General features: G+C 38.2%; 1 protein-coding gene across 1 annotated transcript in view; it reads right to left on the bottom strand.

The window, feature by feature from the left end:
• LOC145691053 (uncharacterized) overlaps positions 1–18,684 on the bottom strand; it is a gene marked incomplete in the record, with an annotated part of 199,934 nt that overhangs the window by 106,468 nt on the left and 74,782 nt on the right. Inside the window, 1 exon segment of the mRNA XM_081766689.1 lies at positions 252–413. Within this exon segment, the coding sequence (XP_081622815.1) occupies positions 252–413 (162 nt within the window).

Genomic DNA, 18,684 nt, shown 5'->3' with positions numbered 1-18,684 from the left:
ATGACCAACTCCCAGCAGCCAGAAGGAGTGGAAGTCTGATGAAGACACAGTTATTGTGTTGAAACTGTTCCGTGATACTTTTTTTTTTTTTTTTTTTTTTTTTTATACATATTATCACATAGCCTTGCTCAGTGTGTTATTGTGTATTAACATTTCATTTATTCTCATCATTATACTCTCCTTTAGCATACACGGTGTAACCATGGGACGTAAAACTAGATTTTTTTTGAATAATTAAGCTTCACATTTACCTGAGTATCAGAAACAGTTGTATTGTTGGACATCCTTTCACCAACCAACTTAAGAAGATAGCTTTCAGATTTATGGCACGTATCTCGAAATTCTGCAAAACTGTCTAATTTCTGTGCGCACAACTCACAGATGGCGTTCGGAAGGTCATCGTCCATACAAACCTAAAAGAGAAAACGTATAATTAATACAGAGGCGCACATGATCTGATAAACAGTAAACTATCAACGTACTTTGAACACCAAGTTTTTACAAAAATAGTAGACTCAGAAGTCAGACAACGCAGCTGACAAATGCTTTTAAATTACGAAAAAGAACGTGGTTGCTGCGTTGTTGTCACTTGTTCTCCTAAAGAAGAATGTTCAAGATTGGTGCTTCATGGAAAACTCAATTCTGGCCTATCTCAAGATACAATGAGAACTTAAGTGCTACGTTACCATGTACACTCCCACAAGATCGAATAGTACATGTTAGTCGGTCATTTGGGAAGTGAAAAGTTTTTCTTCTGCGATAGAAGCATTTCGTTGATCATTCCTATCTTCATTGGACCACGGCGGTACAGTAGAAGTAAACGCCGAGTACGTTCGTTCTCCCGTTTCCTTCCACAGTTACCGCCTCCCTTAGCCTCGGGGAATATTCGTCAGACATTAAACTTTAATAAGAAAGAAAAAAAATGCCGTCTTATCAGTTACTGAATATTACAAATGTAAGGGCTTGGGAATTCATTACGTCCCGATATAACTGAGTTAAAAAGGTTCTTGACCATCAAACGTACGATAAAGGATCATCTTTTATGTCAACATGGAACACATTGCTATGCAAAATAAAATCACTCATCTGTAACATTTCTTCAATGCATCAGAGCAGAGGAATTCAATTATTTTCCGCAGTGGTATGTTGTACCTAGGAATATGAGGTTCCACAGTTACTCATTTACGTTACTAGTTACGGGCTCCTACAGAGGGAAGACCAAAAGAAATATCGGCACCAGATTGCATGGAATCATTAGGAAGTGTCAGGAGGAAAAAGACGCTGTTTCAGAGTTGTCAAGGCATCTCCAAATCACTAAACATTCAATTCGAAATGTGGAAGTCTCACACGGGGTCTTCTCTATATAGTGGTAGGAACGTATTCGTAGTAGGACAAAGAACCCATTACTAAACATGGATAAGGGGAATACTGAAAAAATAGTAGCATGCTACCAATTACATAAAGAAAGCTGAACTTAAGGACATCAAAAAATACTTAATTACAACCTGTAGGCTGCAGAAAAATTACGAAATTCACAAATTAGTGATGTAACATTGTAGAGGTGTACGATCTAATAACACTGTAAATCTAGGTATATGGAATGATCACCGGTTGACGGACATAATGAAGATTAGAACAATTAGCTAGCTTCGAGTCACTCCTGTAAGAAACAAAAAACAGGTTTAGTGTGTTCATATATTAATAGGTATATGCTACGAGCTACTAACAAGATGACACTATAATATACAGGGCTTGAAAATCTTGCTTGCAAGTACTAGCCAGTAATAATAATAATAATAATAATAATAATAATAATAATAATAATAATAATCTACTAGCCAGACCATTTTGCCGTCACAGTGTATTTATTCGCCAAATGTGAAAAAAAAAAAAAAAGTATTCGTCACTGACGAGTGGATTTTTCAAGCCCTGATAATATACATACCGCTGTTAGCTGCAACAACTATGTAAAGATTTCCTTAAGAAAATAAATTAAAAAAAAAAAAAAAAAAAAAACTCTGTCCGGACGAAGATTAGCCACTTGTGCAACTGAAATATAACCTTTAAAAAAAAAAAAAAAAAAAAAAAAGGATACAGATGAGTCATTATATCACTATGTGCAGCAGGTAAACTACTTTCATATGCATAAATAGAATTAAGATTTTTATCTCATATTCGCGTAGACGATAACTTAAACCACTCGCCTTACTGTGACCCCGATGGCAGAACTTTCTTTGTCTCTCTGCGATGAGCTTTTGTAAGTAAAAAATTTTCTGCAGGAATTCCAAAATAAAAAATTATGATGATACTATCATGTTTTTATTAGAGCGTTATATGAAGCATGGTAAAGTTTTCAGCGGTATCCTTAGTTCGGGTTACAACCTTTGACGTTACATTTTTTGAAAGAGGTTTGCTAAAAGAAGCAGATTTAAAATATTTATGTTATGATACATCGTATTTTCTAATGAGAGCAGCTTTAAGGATTTTTTTTTTTCTGTGGTTATTTGTCTTTTCTCTGGCAATTTTTCTGCACAGGCGCGGCAAATTTTCTGCTATGGGGACTGTGACCATCCTCAGGATAAGCTCTTTTATTCCAGCAGAGTTTGAGGCTTTAGATCTTCATATTTGCATTTGCTTCACATCGTAGAATTAATTAATTTTTAAATTTATGTAAAAACACTAAATAAAATTTTTAACCAGCTCTCTTGAACGTGCTGCTCTATCTAGTTCATTGTGGCCAGATACCTTTTCGCCTGTTAACATATGTTTGTGCACAAAAATCACTGTTATCAACTTATGATATAGTCCTCCTGTTTGTCAGCACATCCAATCTCTATATTTAAACCTGGCTGTGTAATCATAACGTAAAATCAATACGAATACTATTCTTCCAAGATAGGATAGTATTTTATGAAAAATTTTGATACCCTTATTAGTATGCTTTGGATCATGTAAATGGTTTCATAACCCCGACACAGTTCAATGTTCTTCTTTTGCTTCCTTATTTTATTTATTTTAATTTTTTTGCCAATATTCATCTTAGTCATGCCCTTGAATTTTTTTAATCAAAAATACACGACACTCCAAAAATTTATGAAAGCGCACTTTCCCGCTTATGAAATAGCTTTTGAATTCCGTTAGATGCTTCTCTAAGTTCCTGGGTGCTTTAAGTGTTATGTAAAAACCGTACTTTTTTTTTGTGTCATCTTTGTGCAATTTATATGACAGTCTAAACTCAATTGTTGGAATTGTATGAATTAATTTCAATTACTTTTTTTTTTTTTTTTTACTTTTTGTAAATTTGTAATGATTTGTTATCCCATTTTTTTTCAAAATTTTCCTTTAATAACCGTTTTTTGCTTCCACTTGTATAATCCTACTAGCACTCTGGTAGTATTTTCTTCTTGTGATATTAAGTTAAACACTATCAGAAACATATCTATCTAAATATTTGCCTTAACTACATGCGCTGATTGTTTTTTAATTATTATTATTATTATTAATATAAGAACTATAGTAGGTTTCCTACAAATATTAGTGTAAAATGTGTTACTGGTTCTGAAAATAGTCTTATCCAAGAAATGTATTTGATTGTTAATTTTTAGGTCTACGGGAAACTTAATTTTTGGACATATTGTTTCATATTCTTCCAACAAGTTGTCCATTTTCTTTCCCCTGTAAATCAATAATGTATCATCTGATATCTATTTACGAGAGATCAAAAAGTAAGACCTCCGTCGTTATTATTTTGTTTCTCCTACAGGTACTGAAATTATCTATGCATCATATTATACAGGTAATCTTACTCCACTAATGTAGTTTGTTTTTTCCTGATTGATCCCAAGCTAAAAGAAAGGGCATTGGATTTCTGGCAAAGGAAGGTTGTCTACATAAGCAAATCTATAACAGCTTGAAAACTGTTCATGGGAACGCTATAATGGACGTCAGCACTGTGCAGCGTTCAGTGAAGAAGTTTCGAAACGGAGAACTCGGTCAACATCAGTCACTGAAGCAAACCGACAACATGCTGATAAACAGATTCGAGAAGACAGGTATATTACAGTTCAGAATGTTGCTTATGTATTGAACAAGTTGTCCATCGTATGGCTCTGCCTAAGGAATAATTTCTGACTAGGGATATCAAAAGTTTGTGCTAACTGGGTTCCCAAGCACGTGACCGTTGAGAATCGGAGGCGGCGAATGGAGATTTGTCAAGACCTCCTAGATGCATTTAAAACTCACAATCAAGACTTGATCAAAAATGTGGTGACTGGAGATGAGACCTGGGTATATCTGTACGACCCACAGAGTAAAGTGCAACCAAGGAATGCTGCCACAGTAGTTCTCCATGTCCCAAAAATGCAAGTCTTTCCAGATGAATCTAGAAGGTTATGACAAAAGTATTTTCTGAAAACACAAGATGTTATTTTAGTTGATTTTCTGAACCATCATGCCACAATTGATAGCGAAGCCTATGTAATCACCTTAGGAAACTTAACGAGGCAATAAGAAAAGATCACAAAGACTTTCATTTCATCAAGTTTTATCATGATGATGCACACCGACATCACTCAGTTGACTACAAAAGTGGGTTGGTTAGTAGTGCTTCATTCACCCTATAACCCCTGATTTGGCTTCTTCCGATTATTACCTGTTTGGACCTATGAAAGAAAACCTAACCATACGTGGCTTCTGATTTAGTAACTTGAATTACGTTAAACAGCTTTAAAATCATGGGTCAAGAAGAAAATCCCTGAATTTTTCCAAAATAGGTTGGGTTCGCCGATGTCGCAAATATGTCCAAATTCATGGAGACTGTTGAACAGTAGTTTTCTTCAGGCTGTGATCTGCATTTCCTTTTTCTGTAATATGTTCATAAATAAATTCTTTACGCCACGGGAGGCATTACTTTTGGTCCACTCTCCTATTTTACAAATGTAAATTTGTACGTTGTTAAAGTATAAGACGGCTTCAGTAAAGAAATTAGTTGAAAAACTTGTTTCTAGTTAATACCTAAGCAAAATAAGGTAATAATCTTCATTATCTTTATAGGCTACATTATAATTTTGTGTGACATAAAATCTGTTTTACAAGTACGAAAGAGGATCAGAAACTAAGGTTACAAGTCCGATATTTCTGGAGTTTCATATGTTATAGAGGAATGGGGAGTATGAAGTGATTTTAATACATGGAGTTGGCAACTGTGAAGAGTTTCAGTCACCCTCAACCTGCAGTACTAGTTGTAGGAATGCTGACTCATTTGGAAAACAGGTTTCCTGAAGAACTCCGTTCAGTTATTCTATTTCTGTGGGCGAAACATGTAACTGCAGCTGGTAGAAGTTTACGGAAAGACTGTAACTAGAATATGAGAGAGGATCAGAACCTAAGGTTACAAGGCCGATATTTCTGGAGTTTCATATGTTATAGAGGAATGGGGAGTATGAAGTGATTTTAATACATGGAGTTGGCAACTGTGAAGAGTTTCAGTCACCCTCAACCTGCAGTGCTAGTTGTAGGAATGCTGACTCATTTGGAAAACAGGTCTCCTGAAGAACTCCGTTCAGTTATTCCATTTCTGTGGGCGAAACATGTAACTGCAGCTGGTAGAAGTTTACGGAAAGACTGTAACTAGAATATGAGAGAGGATCAGAACCTAAGGTTACAAGTCCGATATTTCTGGAGTTTCGTCTGTTATAGAGGAATGGGGAGTATGAAGTGATTTTAATACATGGAGTTGGCAACTGTGAAGAGTTTCAGTCACCCTCAACCTGCAGTGCTAGTTGTAGGAATGCTGACTCATTTGGAAAACAGGTCTCCTGAAGAACTCCGTTCAGTTATTCCATTTCTGTGGGCGAAACATGTAACTGCAGCTGGTAGAAGTTTACGGAAAGACTGTAACTAGAATATGAGAGAGGATCAGAACCTAAGGTTACAAGTCCGATATTTCTGGAGTTTCGTCTGTTATAGAGGAATGGGGAGTATGAAGTGATTTTAATACATGGAGTTGGCAACTGTGAAGAGTTTCAGTCACCCTCAACCTGCAGTGCTAGTTGTAGGAATGCTGACTCATTTGGAAAACAGGTCTCCTAAAGAACTCCGTTCAGTTATTCCATTTCTGTGGGCGAAACATGTAACTGCAGCTGGTAGAAGTTTACGGAAAGACTGTAACTAGAATATGAGAGAGGATCAGAACCTAAGGTTACAAGTCCGATATTTCTGGAGTTTCGTCTGTTATAGAGGAATGGGGAGTATGAAGTGATTTTAATACATGGAGTTGGCAACTGTGAAGAGTTTCAGTCACCCTCAACCTGCAGTGCTAGTTGTAGGAATGCTGACTCATTTGGAAAACAGGTCTCCTGAAGAACTCCGTTCAGTTATTCCATTTCTGTGGGCGAAACATGTAACTGCAGCTGGTAGAAGTTTACGGAAAGACTGTAACTAGAATATGAGAGAGGATCAGAACCTAAGGTTACAAGTCCGATATTTCTGGAGTTTCGTCTGTTATAGAGGAATGGGGAGTATGAAGTGATTTTAATACATGGAGTTGGCAACTGTGAAGAGTTTCAGTCACCCTCAACCTGCAGTGCTAGTTGTAGGAATGCTGACTCATTTGGAAAACAGGTCTCCTAAAGAACTCCGTTCAGTTATTCCATTTCTGTGGGCGAAACATGTAACTGCAGCTGGTAGAAGTTTACGGAAAGACTGTAACTAGAATATGAGAGAGGGTCAGAACCTAAGGTTACAAGTCCGATATTTCTGGAGTTTCGTCTGTTATAGAGGAATGGGGAGTATGAAGTGATTTTAATACATGGAGTTGGCAACTGTGAAGAGTTTCAGTCACCCTCAACCTGCAGTGCTAGTTGTAGGAATGCTGACTCATTTGGAAAACAGGTCTCCTGAAGAACTCCGTTCAGTTATTCCATTTCTGTGGGCGAAACATGTAACTGCAGCTGGTAGAAGTTTACGGAAAGACTGTAACTAGAATATGAGAGAGGATCAGAACCTAAGGTTACAAGGCCGATATTTCTGGAGTTTCGTCTGTTATAGAGGAATGGGGAGTATGAAGTGATTTTAATACATGGAGTTGGCAACTGTGAAGAGTTTCAGTCACCCTCAACCTGCAGTGCTAGTTGTAGGAATGCTGACTCATTTGGAAAACAGGTCTCCTGAAGAACTCCGTTCAGTTATTCCATTTCTGTGGGCGAAACATGTAACTGCAGCTGGTAGAAGTTTACGGAAAGACTGTAACTAGAATATGAGAGAGGATCAGAACCTAAGGTTACAAGTCCGATATTTCTGGAGTTTCGTCTGTTATAGAGGAATGGGGAGTATGAAGTGATTTTAATACATGGAGTTGGCAACTGTGAAGAGTTTCAGTCACCCTCAACCTGCAGTGCTAGTTGTAGGAATGGCGGCTCATTTGGAAAACAGGTCTCCTGAAGAACTCCGCTCAGTTATTCCATTTCTGTGAGCGAAACATGTAACTGCAGCTGGTAGAAGTTTACGGAGAGAGTGTAACTAGAATATGAGAGAGGATCAGAACTTAAGGTTACAAGGCCGATATTTCTGGAGTTTCATCTGTTATAGGGGAATGAGGAAAGTACCGTAATTTTAACACATAGAGTACGCAACTGTGTACAGTTTCAGTCACCCACCACATACAACGCTAGTGGCAACTCGTTTGGAAAATTGGTCTCGCGAGGAACGCCGCTCAGTTATTTGATTTCTATGGGCGAAACACGTAACCGCGGCTTAAATTCACCGGCAGCTGGTAGAGTTTTACCAGGAGACTGTAATGCCTCGTCAGCATCATCTTCACGATAACGCACGCCCGCATACAGAACAGAAGACTACCACACTGCTGAAGCAGTTTCGCTGGCACATTATCGACCTCCCTCTGTATAGCCCAGACCTCGCTCTAAGCGACTTTCAATTGTTTCCGTATTCGAAGGAACATTCAGGAGTCCATCGCTTCGCTTCAAACAAGGAAGTGGAACACTTCGTGACAACGTAGCTGAACAAACAAGGACAAGATTTTTACCAGGAGGGAATCTTCAAACTCATACTACAATGCGACAAGTGTGTCAACCGATATAGAGACCATGTCTAATAATAACCTAATGCATGTAATATCCGATCACTCCTCGTATACGCATTTTGCATTATATTCACGGGCAAATTGTATGTAAAGTGAAAGTAGAGAATTCGTGTTATTATTCAGTTCAAAATCTTTTGCCTTCGCAAATTCTGTCGAGGAATTTGAAGCTTAAAATATATAAAACGGTAATTGTGCCTGTTGTGCTGTATGGTCAGTTACTTTGAGGCATGAACGCAGACAGAAAGTATTTGAGAGTAAAATCCTGAAGAGAATATTTGGACCCAAGGAAAACGGGAATGGGGAATGGCGGAAACTTCATAACGAGGAACTCCATAATTTACACCGTTTACCAAACATCGGGATGGCATTTATCTCTCCCAAATCCTTCGACGGCTCCGGAGCCGGTAATGTGACTTATAGTGAGCCGTTGTAAACGAGCTCGTTTATGCATATACCCACCATCACCAACGCGCCTGATCTCTTCGGACGCATCACAACGCTACTGATTGGACCCCCCTGCAGTGCTCGTCTTCTGACTCGGTTAGATAGCATTCGTGCTTTTTAGTTGCATCTAGAACTATAGCTTTTATGCCATATGTCCACGCTGTATGTATATTCATCACAGCTACAAATAACGAACCGTTAACACTACAATGTGAGTCAGAGTCACTACCAAGTGATTTGGGGGAGAAATTAAATAATACCCCATAACTCTGCTGCTAGGGGTCTCGGGTTCAAACTCTCCTCCCGCCAAGTGAACTTTGTGGTGGACAAACACCGTGTGCGTGGGTTTTCTCGGGGTTCTCCCGTTTCCTCCCACTTTCTTCATTCCACCATTTCATTCATCTCTCATCATCACCGTCTCCTTTAGCCTAACCGGCATAAGCGTTGGACGTATAACTCAAAAATTTCATTTCATTTTAAATAATACTCCAACATTGTTAAGATCATTAAATCTAGGAGGCTCAGGTGGACAGGTCATGTAGTCAGAATGGAAGAAAGCAGAAACACTTTCAAAACTTTAACTAGAAATCCAAGCGGAAAAAGACCATTAGGAAGACAGTATTAAGATGCATCTTGCAGAAACAGGAACTGAAAGTAGAAACTGGATCCAGTTGACTAAGGACAGAAGTCAATAGAGAGCTTTTGTGAATGTCCGGTATCCATAGATCATAGAGTCAATTAGTTAGCAATTTGTAGTACCATTTAATTTTTATCTTGATACTAATGTACGAGCGTATGCAGGGAGTCCTGGGAAGAAGACGACAACACTGCAAGAAGTAGCAGGGGAGGTCACTATATGCAAGTGGTCTATACCTCATAGTTTTCGAGCTCAGAAGGGTGGGAGATTTTGCGCTACTGACGTAGTCAATTTCTTTTTAGCTAATAACGTATAATGATACAAATTATACCTCATTACAAAGTGACGAAATTGGCCTCCTGTAAGTATACAGTAAGCTAGAATACTGTCTGCTAGAGACAAATAACGGAATGAAATTAAAAAAAAAAAAAAAAGATTTTCTAAGCTTTCTCAGTTTTCATGTAAAAACACTACCCTTACCTTCTTTAAGAAACTATAAAATCAGAGATTCTAAATGAAAGAGGGATACTGAAGATAGTATTTTCTACATTGGATGTACTTTCAAATTCTTTTAAAATTTAATCTTCGCAAACCCCATGATATTCGAAAACCCCATGAAGATACCTAATTACTTTAGGATATAACTGGTTCTGGAGTACTTACTAACCTCCCATAACCGGTTTCGGGAATTTTACAAGCACAAAAACCCTATACCTGTATGGTGCCTCTCTTTATTTGACAATATCTTGATCCGCGTTAAACATATCGAGTTCTAGTTTTGTTGCACACATGTTTCTTGAAAACTTTGTGAAGACATGTTTTGGAAATATGTATAAATCAGTAATTTGTACGAATCCCATGGTACGCTTAAACCCCAAAGGAGTGTACGTTTGTTTAGAACTGGAACTATTCTGGGGATTGTTGTTAGTCATCAGTAATTAATTTTTCGATGTTGTACCGTCTATACACATACCCCTCACCACCCCTATGGTGTATTTTATTTAATACTTTCTCTGTAACCGTTAGGTATTTCGACTTCCTGTTTTGGACAAACTCATATATCCGTAACGTTCTTTAGAACTTTGTTATGTCATATTTTGGAAATATTTACAAGTGGAAGTTGCACGAACCCAATAGGGAACTACGTTTGTTTCAGATTACAAGTGTCTTTGGCAGGGTTGGACCCACCTGAAAAAAAAAAAAAAAAAAAAATTTAAAACCCATCTGGGTTTTTGAGCTTTTAACGCAGAAGAATTCGTGAGTATAGTGCAAGTACAAACTCCGGGTATTACTCTCGTTTTCTTGCCTGGAACTGAATTCGACGACTTCCGGAAGAGAACAGAGAAAGTATGCGACCGGTAACTGGTATTCAACGAAGTCACCTTTGGCTTTCGGAAAATGGCGAAGTTTTTATGGCAGTAACGGGTCACCATGAACTAACTTCATGCTTCCCCCAAAATCGAACTTCTGCAATTCAATGTGTAGATTTAAGAAATCTGCAAAAAGGAACTTTTGTTACAGACAGATGGTGATCAGAAAAATGGAAACACCTGTAGTTGGCAACACGTCACATGTATGGGTTGGCAGTGGTGTCGTGGTGCCCGCAGCGCTGGATCGCTGCTGGTGGTGTGTTAGGTCGGTCTCCATACTACGTCAGGCGCAGTGGAACAGCAGTGTCCAGTGGCTGCAGCAGACGGAGGTAGTGTAAACTGGGAGAACTCTCAGATTTTTAAAGAGGGCAAATTGTTGGTGCGCGGTTATGTGTAGTGAGTGTGACGGCAGTGGCTACTGTGTTAGGTGTGTCGGGTGGGACAGTGTCGAAGGTGATGACGACCTACACAACACACGGGAAAACCACATCGGGAAAGCGGAACAGTGGGCGGAAGAAAATCATGAGTGACAGATCACGCCGGGTATTAAAGCGCATTGTCACGCAGAACCGTCGTGCCACTGCGGAGCAAGTGACGGAGGAACTCAATCAGCACCTCCCCCACCCTGTTTCGATAATCACAGTCCAACGCGAATTACATGACATGAACTTTCGGGTTCGTGTTGCACGGGCCAAACTTCTCATCTGGAACCATAACGCTTTCGCACGCCGCAAATGGTGCCGCGACCATGCAACTTGGACCGTTGAGGACTGGAAACGTGTGATATGGTCGGATGAGTCATCCTTTACCCTATTCCCAACCACGGGCCGTGTTTGTGTGTGGAGAACGCCCAAAGAAGCTTATGATCTACAGTGTCTCCGCCCAACTGTGAAACATGGCGGCGGCTCGGTGATGCTGTTGGCCGCCATATCATAGTTTTCATTGGGTCCTGTGGTCACACTTAGCGGACGAATCACTGCCAATGATTATGTCGCAATTTTAGGAGACCACTTGCATCCTATGGTCCGGATGTTGTTCCCGGACAATGACGCCATCTTCCAGGATGATAATGCACCCATTCACACAGCTGACGTTGTTGCAGCGTGGTTTGAGGAACATCGAGATGAAGTTCACACCTCCCCTGGCTCGCCCAATCCCCAGATCTCAACATAATTGAACATCTGTGGTCCGTCTTGGAAACACGACTCCGGCGACGATTTCTCCATCCTCTCTCACAGAACTGGCCGATGCCCTGCACGAGGAATGGTGTAAAATTCCACTTGCTACCATTCACGACCTCTACGCCTCCATTTCACGTCGCATCAAGGCTGTCTTGAAGGCGAAAGGTGGCCCGACACCATACTAATCTGGTAAGTTGCAATTTCGTTCATGTGTTTCCATTTTTCTGATCACCATCTGTACATATATGTATGATAACCAGTGGTGCGTAGCAGAAATATTATGAATAAATCATGAATTACGTGAAGTTGAAGTGCTGTTTATGATTCTACATTCACCTTCAGCATTTGTGACTATCGACAATGTGCTACACGGGGTGGATCCAGGAAGGAATTCTGGAAGGGGGTGGGGGTAATACTGTTACTTAGAGGTACTTTTAAGAGCTCCAAAATCTGAGATCGGTTTTATTTATATATAAAATAAAAACGTTTCTTCCCCCTAGATCCACTCCTGGACGAGTTGTGAGTGAGCCAACACCTATTGGAGCACCTGCACGGTTACATGCTATTAGCGAAGAAGACATCAACCAAGCAAATGATTGGTCAATGTAACAATAATAATAATAATAATAATAATCAGTGAAATTTTGTTTCCGAAGACATTTTTAAGTAAGTGAACTTGAAATTTGTGCGTTTCGTAATCGTAATTTCCAACTCAGATTATTTCGGTTTAAAAAAACGGAGGAGCAGGGGGAGGCTCATTTTACTATTTCAGAGAGCCTTCTTGATCAAAATAAAAAATAAAAAAAAGTCAGGAAAACCTTTTATTCTTCATTGGATGAATGTGAACCACAATCATCATCAAATCATTGCACTTTTATTGTTCCCAGTGTTGCTAACTGTGACATCAAAGTTAACGAAATTTCGCTAACTTTAAAAGGCCGCAGTTAATTCATGAAGCATTGGTCGAGAATGGTATTTGGTGTGTTTATTATTCATGTAAATTTGAAACATCTGACAAAATTTCAGAATTTTAAAAGATGGTGTTTTCTAGAAAATGGCGCCCAAAAATTGCGATTTTTGAAAATTTTACAATTTCTCGAATTTTTTGCGACAAAACGGTTGCACACAGAAGCGATACATTTTTTTTTTCGGAAAGCGGGTAGCTAGGTCTTACCAACCGCGAAAACAGAATTTTAAAATTCGAACCGGAAGTGCTCGAAAAAAATTCGGAAACTTTAACTTTTCTGATAAATTGACGTTCATTTGTTAATTTATGTACAAAAAGATACGCATGCGCAAACCAAACTATAATAAAATATAGTTTATTTATAACCGTATGTACATACCACAACAAGAATTATAAATCTAGCTGTCTCCATAGCCGAATGGTGAGGCTCAGAAGTTGACCATTTTCCATGTCTTATACAATTCATAAATTGTACTCCCAGTCTTTAATGGCCCATTACTTGGCGGGAAAATTTTTTTCGACAAAACAAAAAATATGGGTCTCTTAAAAACATGTCTAGTTGCTATAAAAACGTTTCAACAATATCTGAGATGGTGATGGTACAATTTTATATTTGTTTGCCTGAGTTGAAATGCAAAGCACCTATAAAATGCAATAAGCTGATCAGTACGGTACTGTATGCCTACTTTTGGGCCACCCTATATATAATAAAGTATAAAAGTGTAGAGCTGAGTAAGGTAAAAAAAAAAAAATAAGTAGGGTCGGGCTAGCTTAGGGAAGTTTGTAATTTCTTGCCTCTGCGTAATACCAAATGGAGCATCTCTGTACGCCTGCAGTCATGTTCAGAATACAAATGCCCGTTACTCTCCCACAATCCAACCATGCGGTAACCTTGCGCGAAGTAGTTCCCTCTGCTTGCCAATAATTCCGTGCTTACAGAAATTCCGGTCTCTTACAAATTATCAACCACAAAAAATAGGGTAAATTTTACAATACACACTCCAGCTGCGCATCGGAAATGAAAATGAAATGAAATCTTTGAGTTTTACGTCCCACGGTTATGCCGGTTAGGCTAAAGGAGACGGTGATGATGAGTAATGAATGAAATGGTGGAATGAAGAAAGTGGGAGGAAACGGGAGAACCCCGAGAAAACCCACGCACACGGTGTTTGTAGCTGCGCATCGGAGGCTTTCCAATGGTAATGAAAAAAAAATATAGGAAACCAAGGCGAAAAATATAGGAGGTTTCGTGAAGGTGTGGAAAAGAAACATGGAACATTTCAATTATCCAATAGATACAAATAAAATATATATATATATCACATGGAAATTACACCAATTGTTAATTAACATACATTCTTCTCTAAATATAACTAAATGGGTAATTATTTCATTGCAAAATTTTATACGAGTTTTTGTGTGTAGCTCACCGGTGCTAAGCAACGACCACAAGGAAAGTGTAAAAAGAATCTGCATCAGAAAATCAATGCTTGTAAGTCAGTCTTTGTATGTGAATAATTTCAATCTTTGCAAGAACAGAAAACGCACAAATGACAATGAAATACTGAAAACGCTACGGGGAAGACGCAGAAATACTGTTGCACTCTTCCTGGATCAACTATTCTAAAATGTAAACATTCTGCAAATAGTTGCAGATGGCGCTTTTAAGGTAAGATTTGACTATGTGTAACATATTCTACAATTATTTGCGTACAGTTAGTGCAAAAGTATTGATACACCTAAATAAATTATTTATAAGTCTTTAAAACCACTACTCCATAGAACTTTTTAATGAGTATAACGAAACTAGTTTATTTTTTTTTCCATTTTGTATGTGTATGACTACTTTTTGTGCTAACTGTATATTGTTTGGTATAATTCTCTTTAGACAATAAGTAGGAAAGGACGAAACACAGAAAAGTACATTCAACCACCCTACTGTGGAGATAAAAGGCCCTCCAAGAACCCACACCTAATTTCCTTATGTTATTTTCACAAGTCGAAGTAGCAATGCAACAAAAATATAGAAGGTTTCGTTAAAATGTTGGAAAATTAGGAGTTTGTAGAAAGACACGCATATATATGGGTGATTCCACGAAAAAGGGAAATTTTCTGTCACGGGCATTTCTTCAAACTACTACTAGAAAGAATCACCTCATTTTTATTTTGTTTGGTAGTAACCGTCAGAAAGTAGGTATGCCATGTATAACAGTTTGCAAATATAACACGAAACATACGTAAAAAATTAATTATTACCCAATTTCTCAATACCATGGGCTGTCACAGACTACAGTTGACTGATTTTAATCAATAAATTACAACTGAAGTCGCAAATCAAACATCATTTAATGGTAATTAAATAAAAAAGAATACTTCAATGTTTCGGTTTTGTGGAAAGTAAACCTTTATAACCTTTATTTTCGAAAGCTTGACTATGCTTCGTTTCTGTCATCTCTATTTCGTCTCAACTCCATGGCAATAGAAAAAATTATCATTGCTCTCAACAGATAGCATGGTCGTCCACATTGACAACACCCACAAGACAAGGCAAACATGTTTGACTGAAGAACAGAAAAAGTTGTGTGCATGTGTTAAAAGCTATAGGAAAAATATTTTTGTGTGTGGAAAGCAGGTGCGTATATTAATTGATACTCAACACCATGGTATTTATTACTGAATGTATTTATATGGTATATACCTTCTTTCCCTTGAGGAACCTACGCCTTAACGTAGAAAATTCGTACCCAATTACTCACATGTACTGGTTAAAAAGTGGGCCGGTAAAGATAAATTATATTCGATTTTCTCAACTCCATGTCCATCTGAAAACTAAGGAATCCACGGTGTTGAGACAAGTTCACGGAGTTGATAATATTATAGTGTTTGTTATGCTCATGCTCTTCCAAATATTGGTTCTTTCAATATATTGATAGAAATAAAGCTCGTTTATGGTCTAGTGACTACTACGCTTGCCTTTCGTGCGTGGTTCTCGGTTTGTTTCCCGGTGGAAGCTCAAAATTAATGGTGTTTACTTCGCACAGTGAGGCAATTGAAAAACTCATTTGAATAGAGATGTACTGAAACCTGATCGCGCAGACCATCACAACGGCCGTAGGAGCCGACACGCTGACCACGTGTCATTCACACTCAAAAGCCGGCTGGTGGGTTCTAGCACATTTAAAGAGTGTTTCGCGGAAGTTCAGATTTCGGGCTGTCAGGTAGCCGGAGGTAAAACTTCAGTCAAGTCAAAATGGATGGTATCTGTTTTTAACCTATTGACGTCCCAATCTTACGATCAGCTAATTCTTTTCTTTTCAGGGATTGTCGAAGAGTCTGAGGGCAATGTACGGACAGTCAATTTTATGACGCGGATCGGGAGGAATTTCTCCTGGCCTACTAAACCTGACGTTTAAAAAGCGTTGGCAGTTGTCATTCTGTGTAGACTAGAACAGCCCTTCCCTATTTCCTCAAGACATTTCCTTCATTGGAGTGGAAAATGAGGGCTACTTAACAAAGAACATCGAATTATCCAAAGAAAACAGAAACGATGAGTGCCTTACTTTCATTTAGTGTGCATTATACAGGGCGTTTCAAAACAATACCGACAACGTTTGGTAGGTGATTCCTAACACCAAGATAAGATAAAAAGTATAGACCAATCTGGGTGTACAAATGCTTCCTTTCGCAGTTATAGGCTGCCGAAAACATGAAAAAAAAAATGAACTTTAAAGGCCCATAGCATAAAACTATGGGACCTACCGTAGTCGGGTCAGACTTCACTTAGGAACTAGTATGTGCGCTATCCAAATATCCATGTTTCAGAATCTTGCGGTACTTCCACAACAACTTTTATAGAAGTAGTTGGTGAGTACTTCAGATTATACGCCCGTAGCCAAACTCCCTCTATAAAAATTGCTTCGTTAGTACCTCAGGATTCTGAAACATATTTTTGGATAGTGCACATATTAGTTCCTAAGTGAAGTCGTGACCCGACTACAGCAGGTCTCATAGGTTTGGAGCTATGGACCTTTAAAGTTCATTTTTTTCATGTTTTCGGCAGCCTATAACTCCGAAAGGAAGCATTTGTGCACCCAGGATGTCTATACTTTTCGTCTTATCTTGGTGTCAGGAATCAGCTCGCAAACGATGTGTGTATTGTTTTGAAACACCTTGTATATATACAAAACATACAAATACACTTACCAAACGTTGAAAAAGTATTGCACTTTCGACATGTTGACTTGATCACACAGAGAAAAGAGATGGTTTACATAAGCTCAGAAAACAAATGAAGTAGACAATAGACAAGTTTAGTGACTACTTCCTTTGTTTCGTAAGCTTACGTGAAACGTCTGTCCTCTCCATATGATAGTCAACATATTGAAAGCGCAGTAATTTTTCAATATTCGATAAGTGTATGTGTATTTCTTTTTTTCTTATTTACGTCACATATTCATATTTTATATATATATATATGTATGTACTCAATTTTGGAACCTTCATTAGATATATTTTCATATGTTTGCAGTATTTTCTGGAGTATTTTTGTATAACAAATTACGTGTCATCTAGTTTGTTAGAATTTTATTCAACATAAGGAGAATAATTCTAACTTACAAAAATTACTGGAAAATTATTTCAATTTTTATGTAAATTATAAGCTTAATCACTTATAAACCAAAACTTATCACCCAGATGTATCATGTTTCTCAACTCCACAGCAATTTTCAACTCCGTGTTAACTAATCTCAACTCCGTGACCTATCGTCTCAACTCCGTGGGTGCTGAAAAGTTTATTATTTTTTATTTACTACACCAATAAGGATTCAGCTCTGGTGAACACCTAATTAACATGTACTTAGTAGTAGTAAGTGCATCTGATATTTTTTTCGAAATAGGCGACCATCAACGGAACAAAAATTTTCCAAGTGAAAATTTCCCTTTTTCGTGGAATCACCCATATAGGAAAAATGGGAGTATTAGAAAGTATGGGATCGACAAGTAGGGTTGGTTTAAAAGGGTATAGTAGAGCAAAGAAGACAGGGATAAGTAGGGTAGGAACGGGTTAGCTTAAGTTTAGGTAAGTTTTGATCCATTTTCATAAAATTAAAAGGGCATATTTTTGGAATTGGGGGCGAGAACTTTTTGCTTAAAATTCGTACTTTCTTGCTATATTTTCTGTATTTTTTATAATTTAGGTTAGGTTATGTTAATTAGGATTTGGGAGGAGGCAGAATTCTTCGCTTAAAATTAGTTCTTTCTTCTTATATTTTCTGTGTTTTTGATGGTTTAGGTTGTTAGGTCAGTTTCGGTTATGTTATGTTAGTACTTAGCAATTACCCTTACGTAACATCATCTCATTTCTCCTGTAAACATTTTTTTTTTTAACCTGATCTTGGCCCCCGTTCCAAAATTGTCCCAATTTAAGAGTGTAATTTCTCGTTTCGGATTGAGTATAGCCCGCTCCCCCCAGTGATTTTTAACGAATCATAGTGATTCTAACGATGCATACTAGTTCATAATGAATCGGAATCGCATGTTATAAAGATTTAAGATGTAAATCTTGTGGTAAGGAAGCTCTTTTAGTATAAGTAGTAGTAGTAGTAGTAGTTGTAGTAGTAGTGGTAGTTAGTAGCAATAGTAGTAGTAGTAGTGGTAGTTAGTAGCAATAGTAGTAGTAGTAGGAACGGGTAAGAAGCCCCGCAGGGGTTGGTTGGGTTCTTTCTCGATATAAGTAGTAGTAGTAGTAGCAGTAGCAGTAGTAGTAGCAGTAGTAGTAGTAGTAGTAGTAGTAGTAGTAGTAGTAGTAGTAGTAGTAGTAGTGACTCTTCCAGTTCCGGTGACAAAGAACTGGGGGGAGCGGGCTATACACAAGCCCTCGTTTCTGAGTGAGCATAGCTACTGGAACAGGCTTATAAACCTAACCCCAAAAACGATTACAAAACTTGAAAAGGTAAATGTTTAGCAGACGGGGTCCAGAAGTACGT

The sequence above is a fragment of the Thermobia domestica genome, chromosome 7 (genome assembly GCF_964235325.1).
Source record: "Thermobia domestica chromosome 7, izTheDome1.hap1.1, whole genome shotgun sequence".
NCBI lineage: Eukaryota > Metazoa > Arthropoda > Insecta > Zygentoma > Lepismatidae > Thermobia > Thermobia domestica.
Note: the sequence above shows the minus strand (reverse complement) of the source record. Positions and strands in the feature narration are given on the sequence as shown.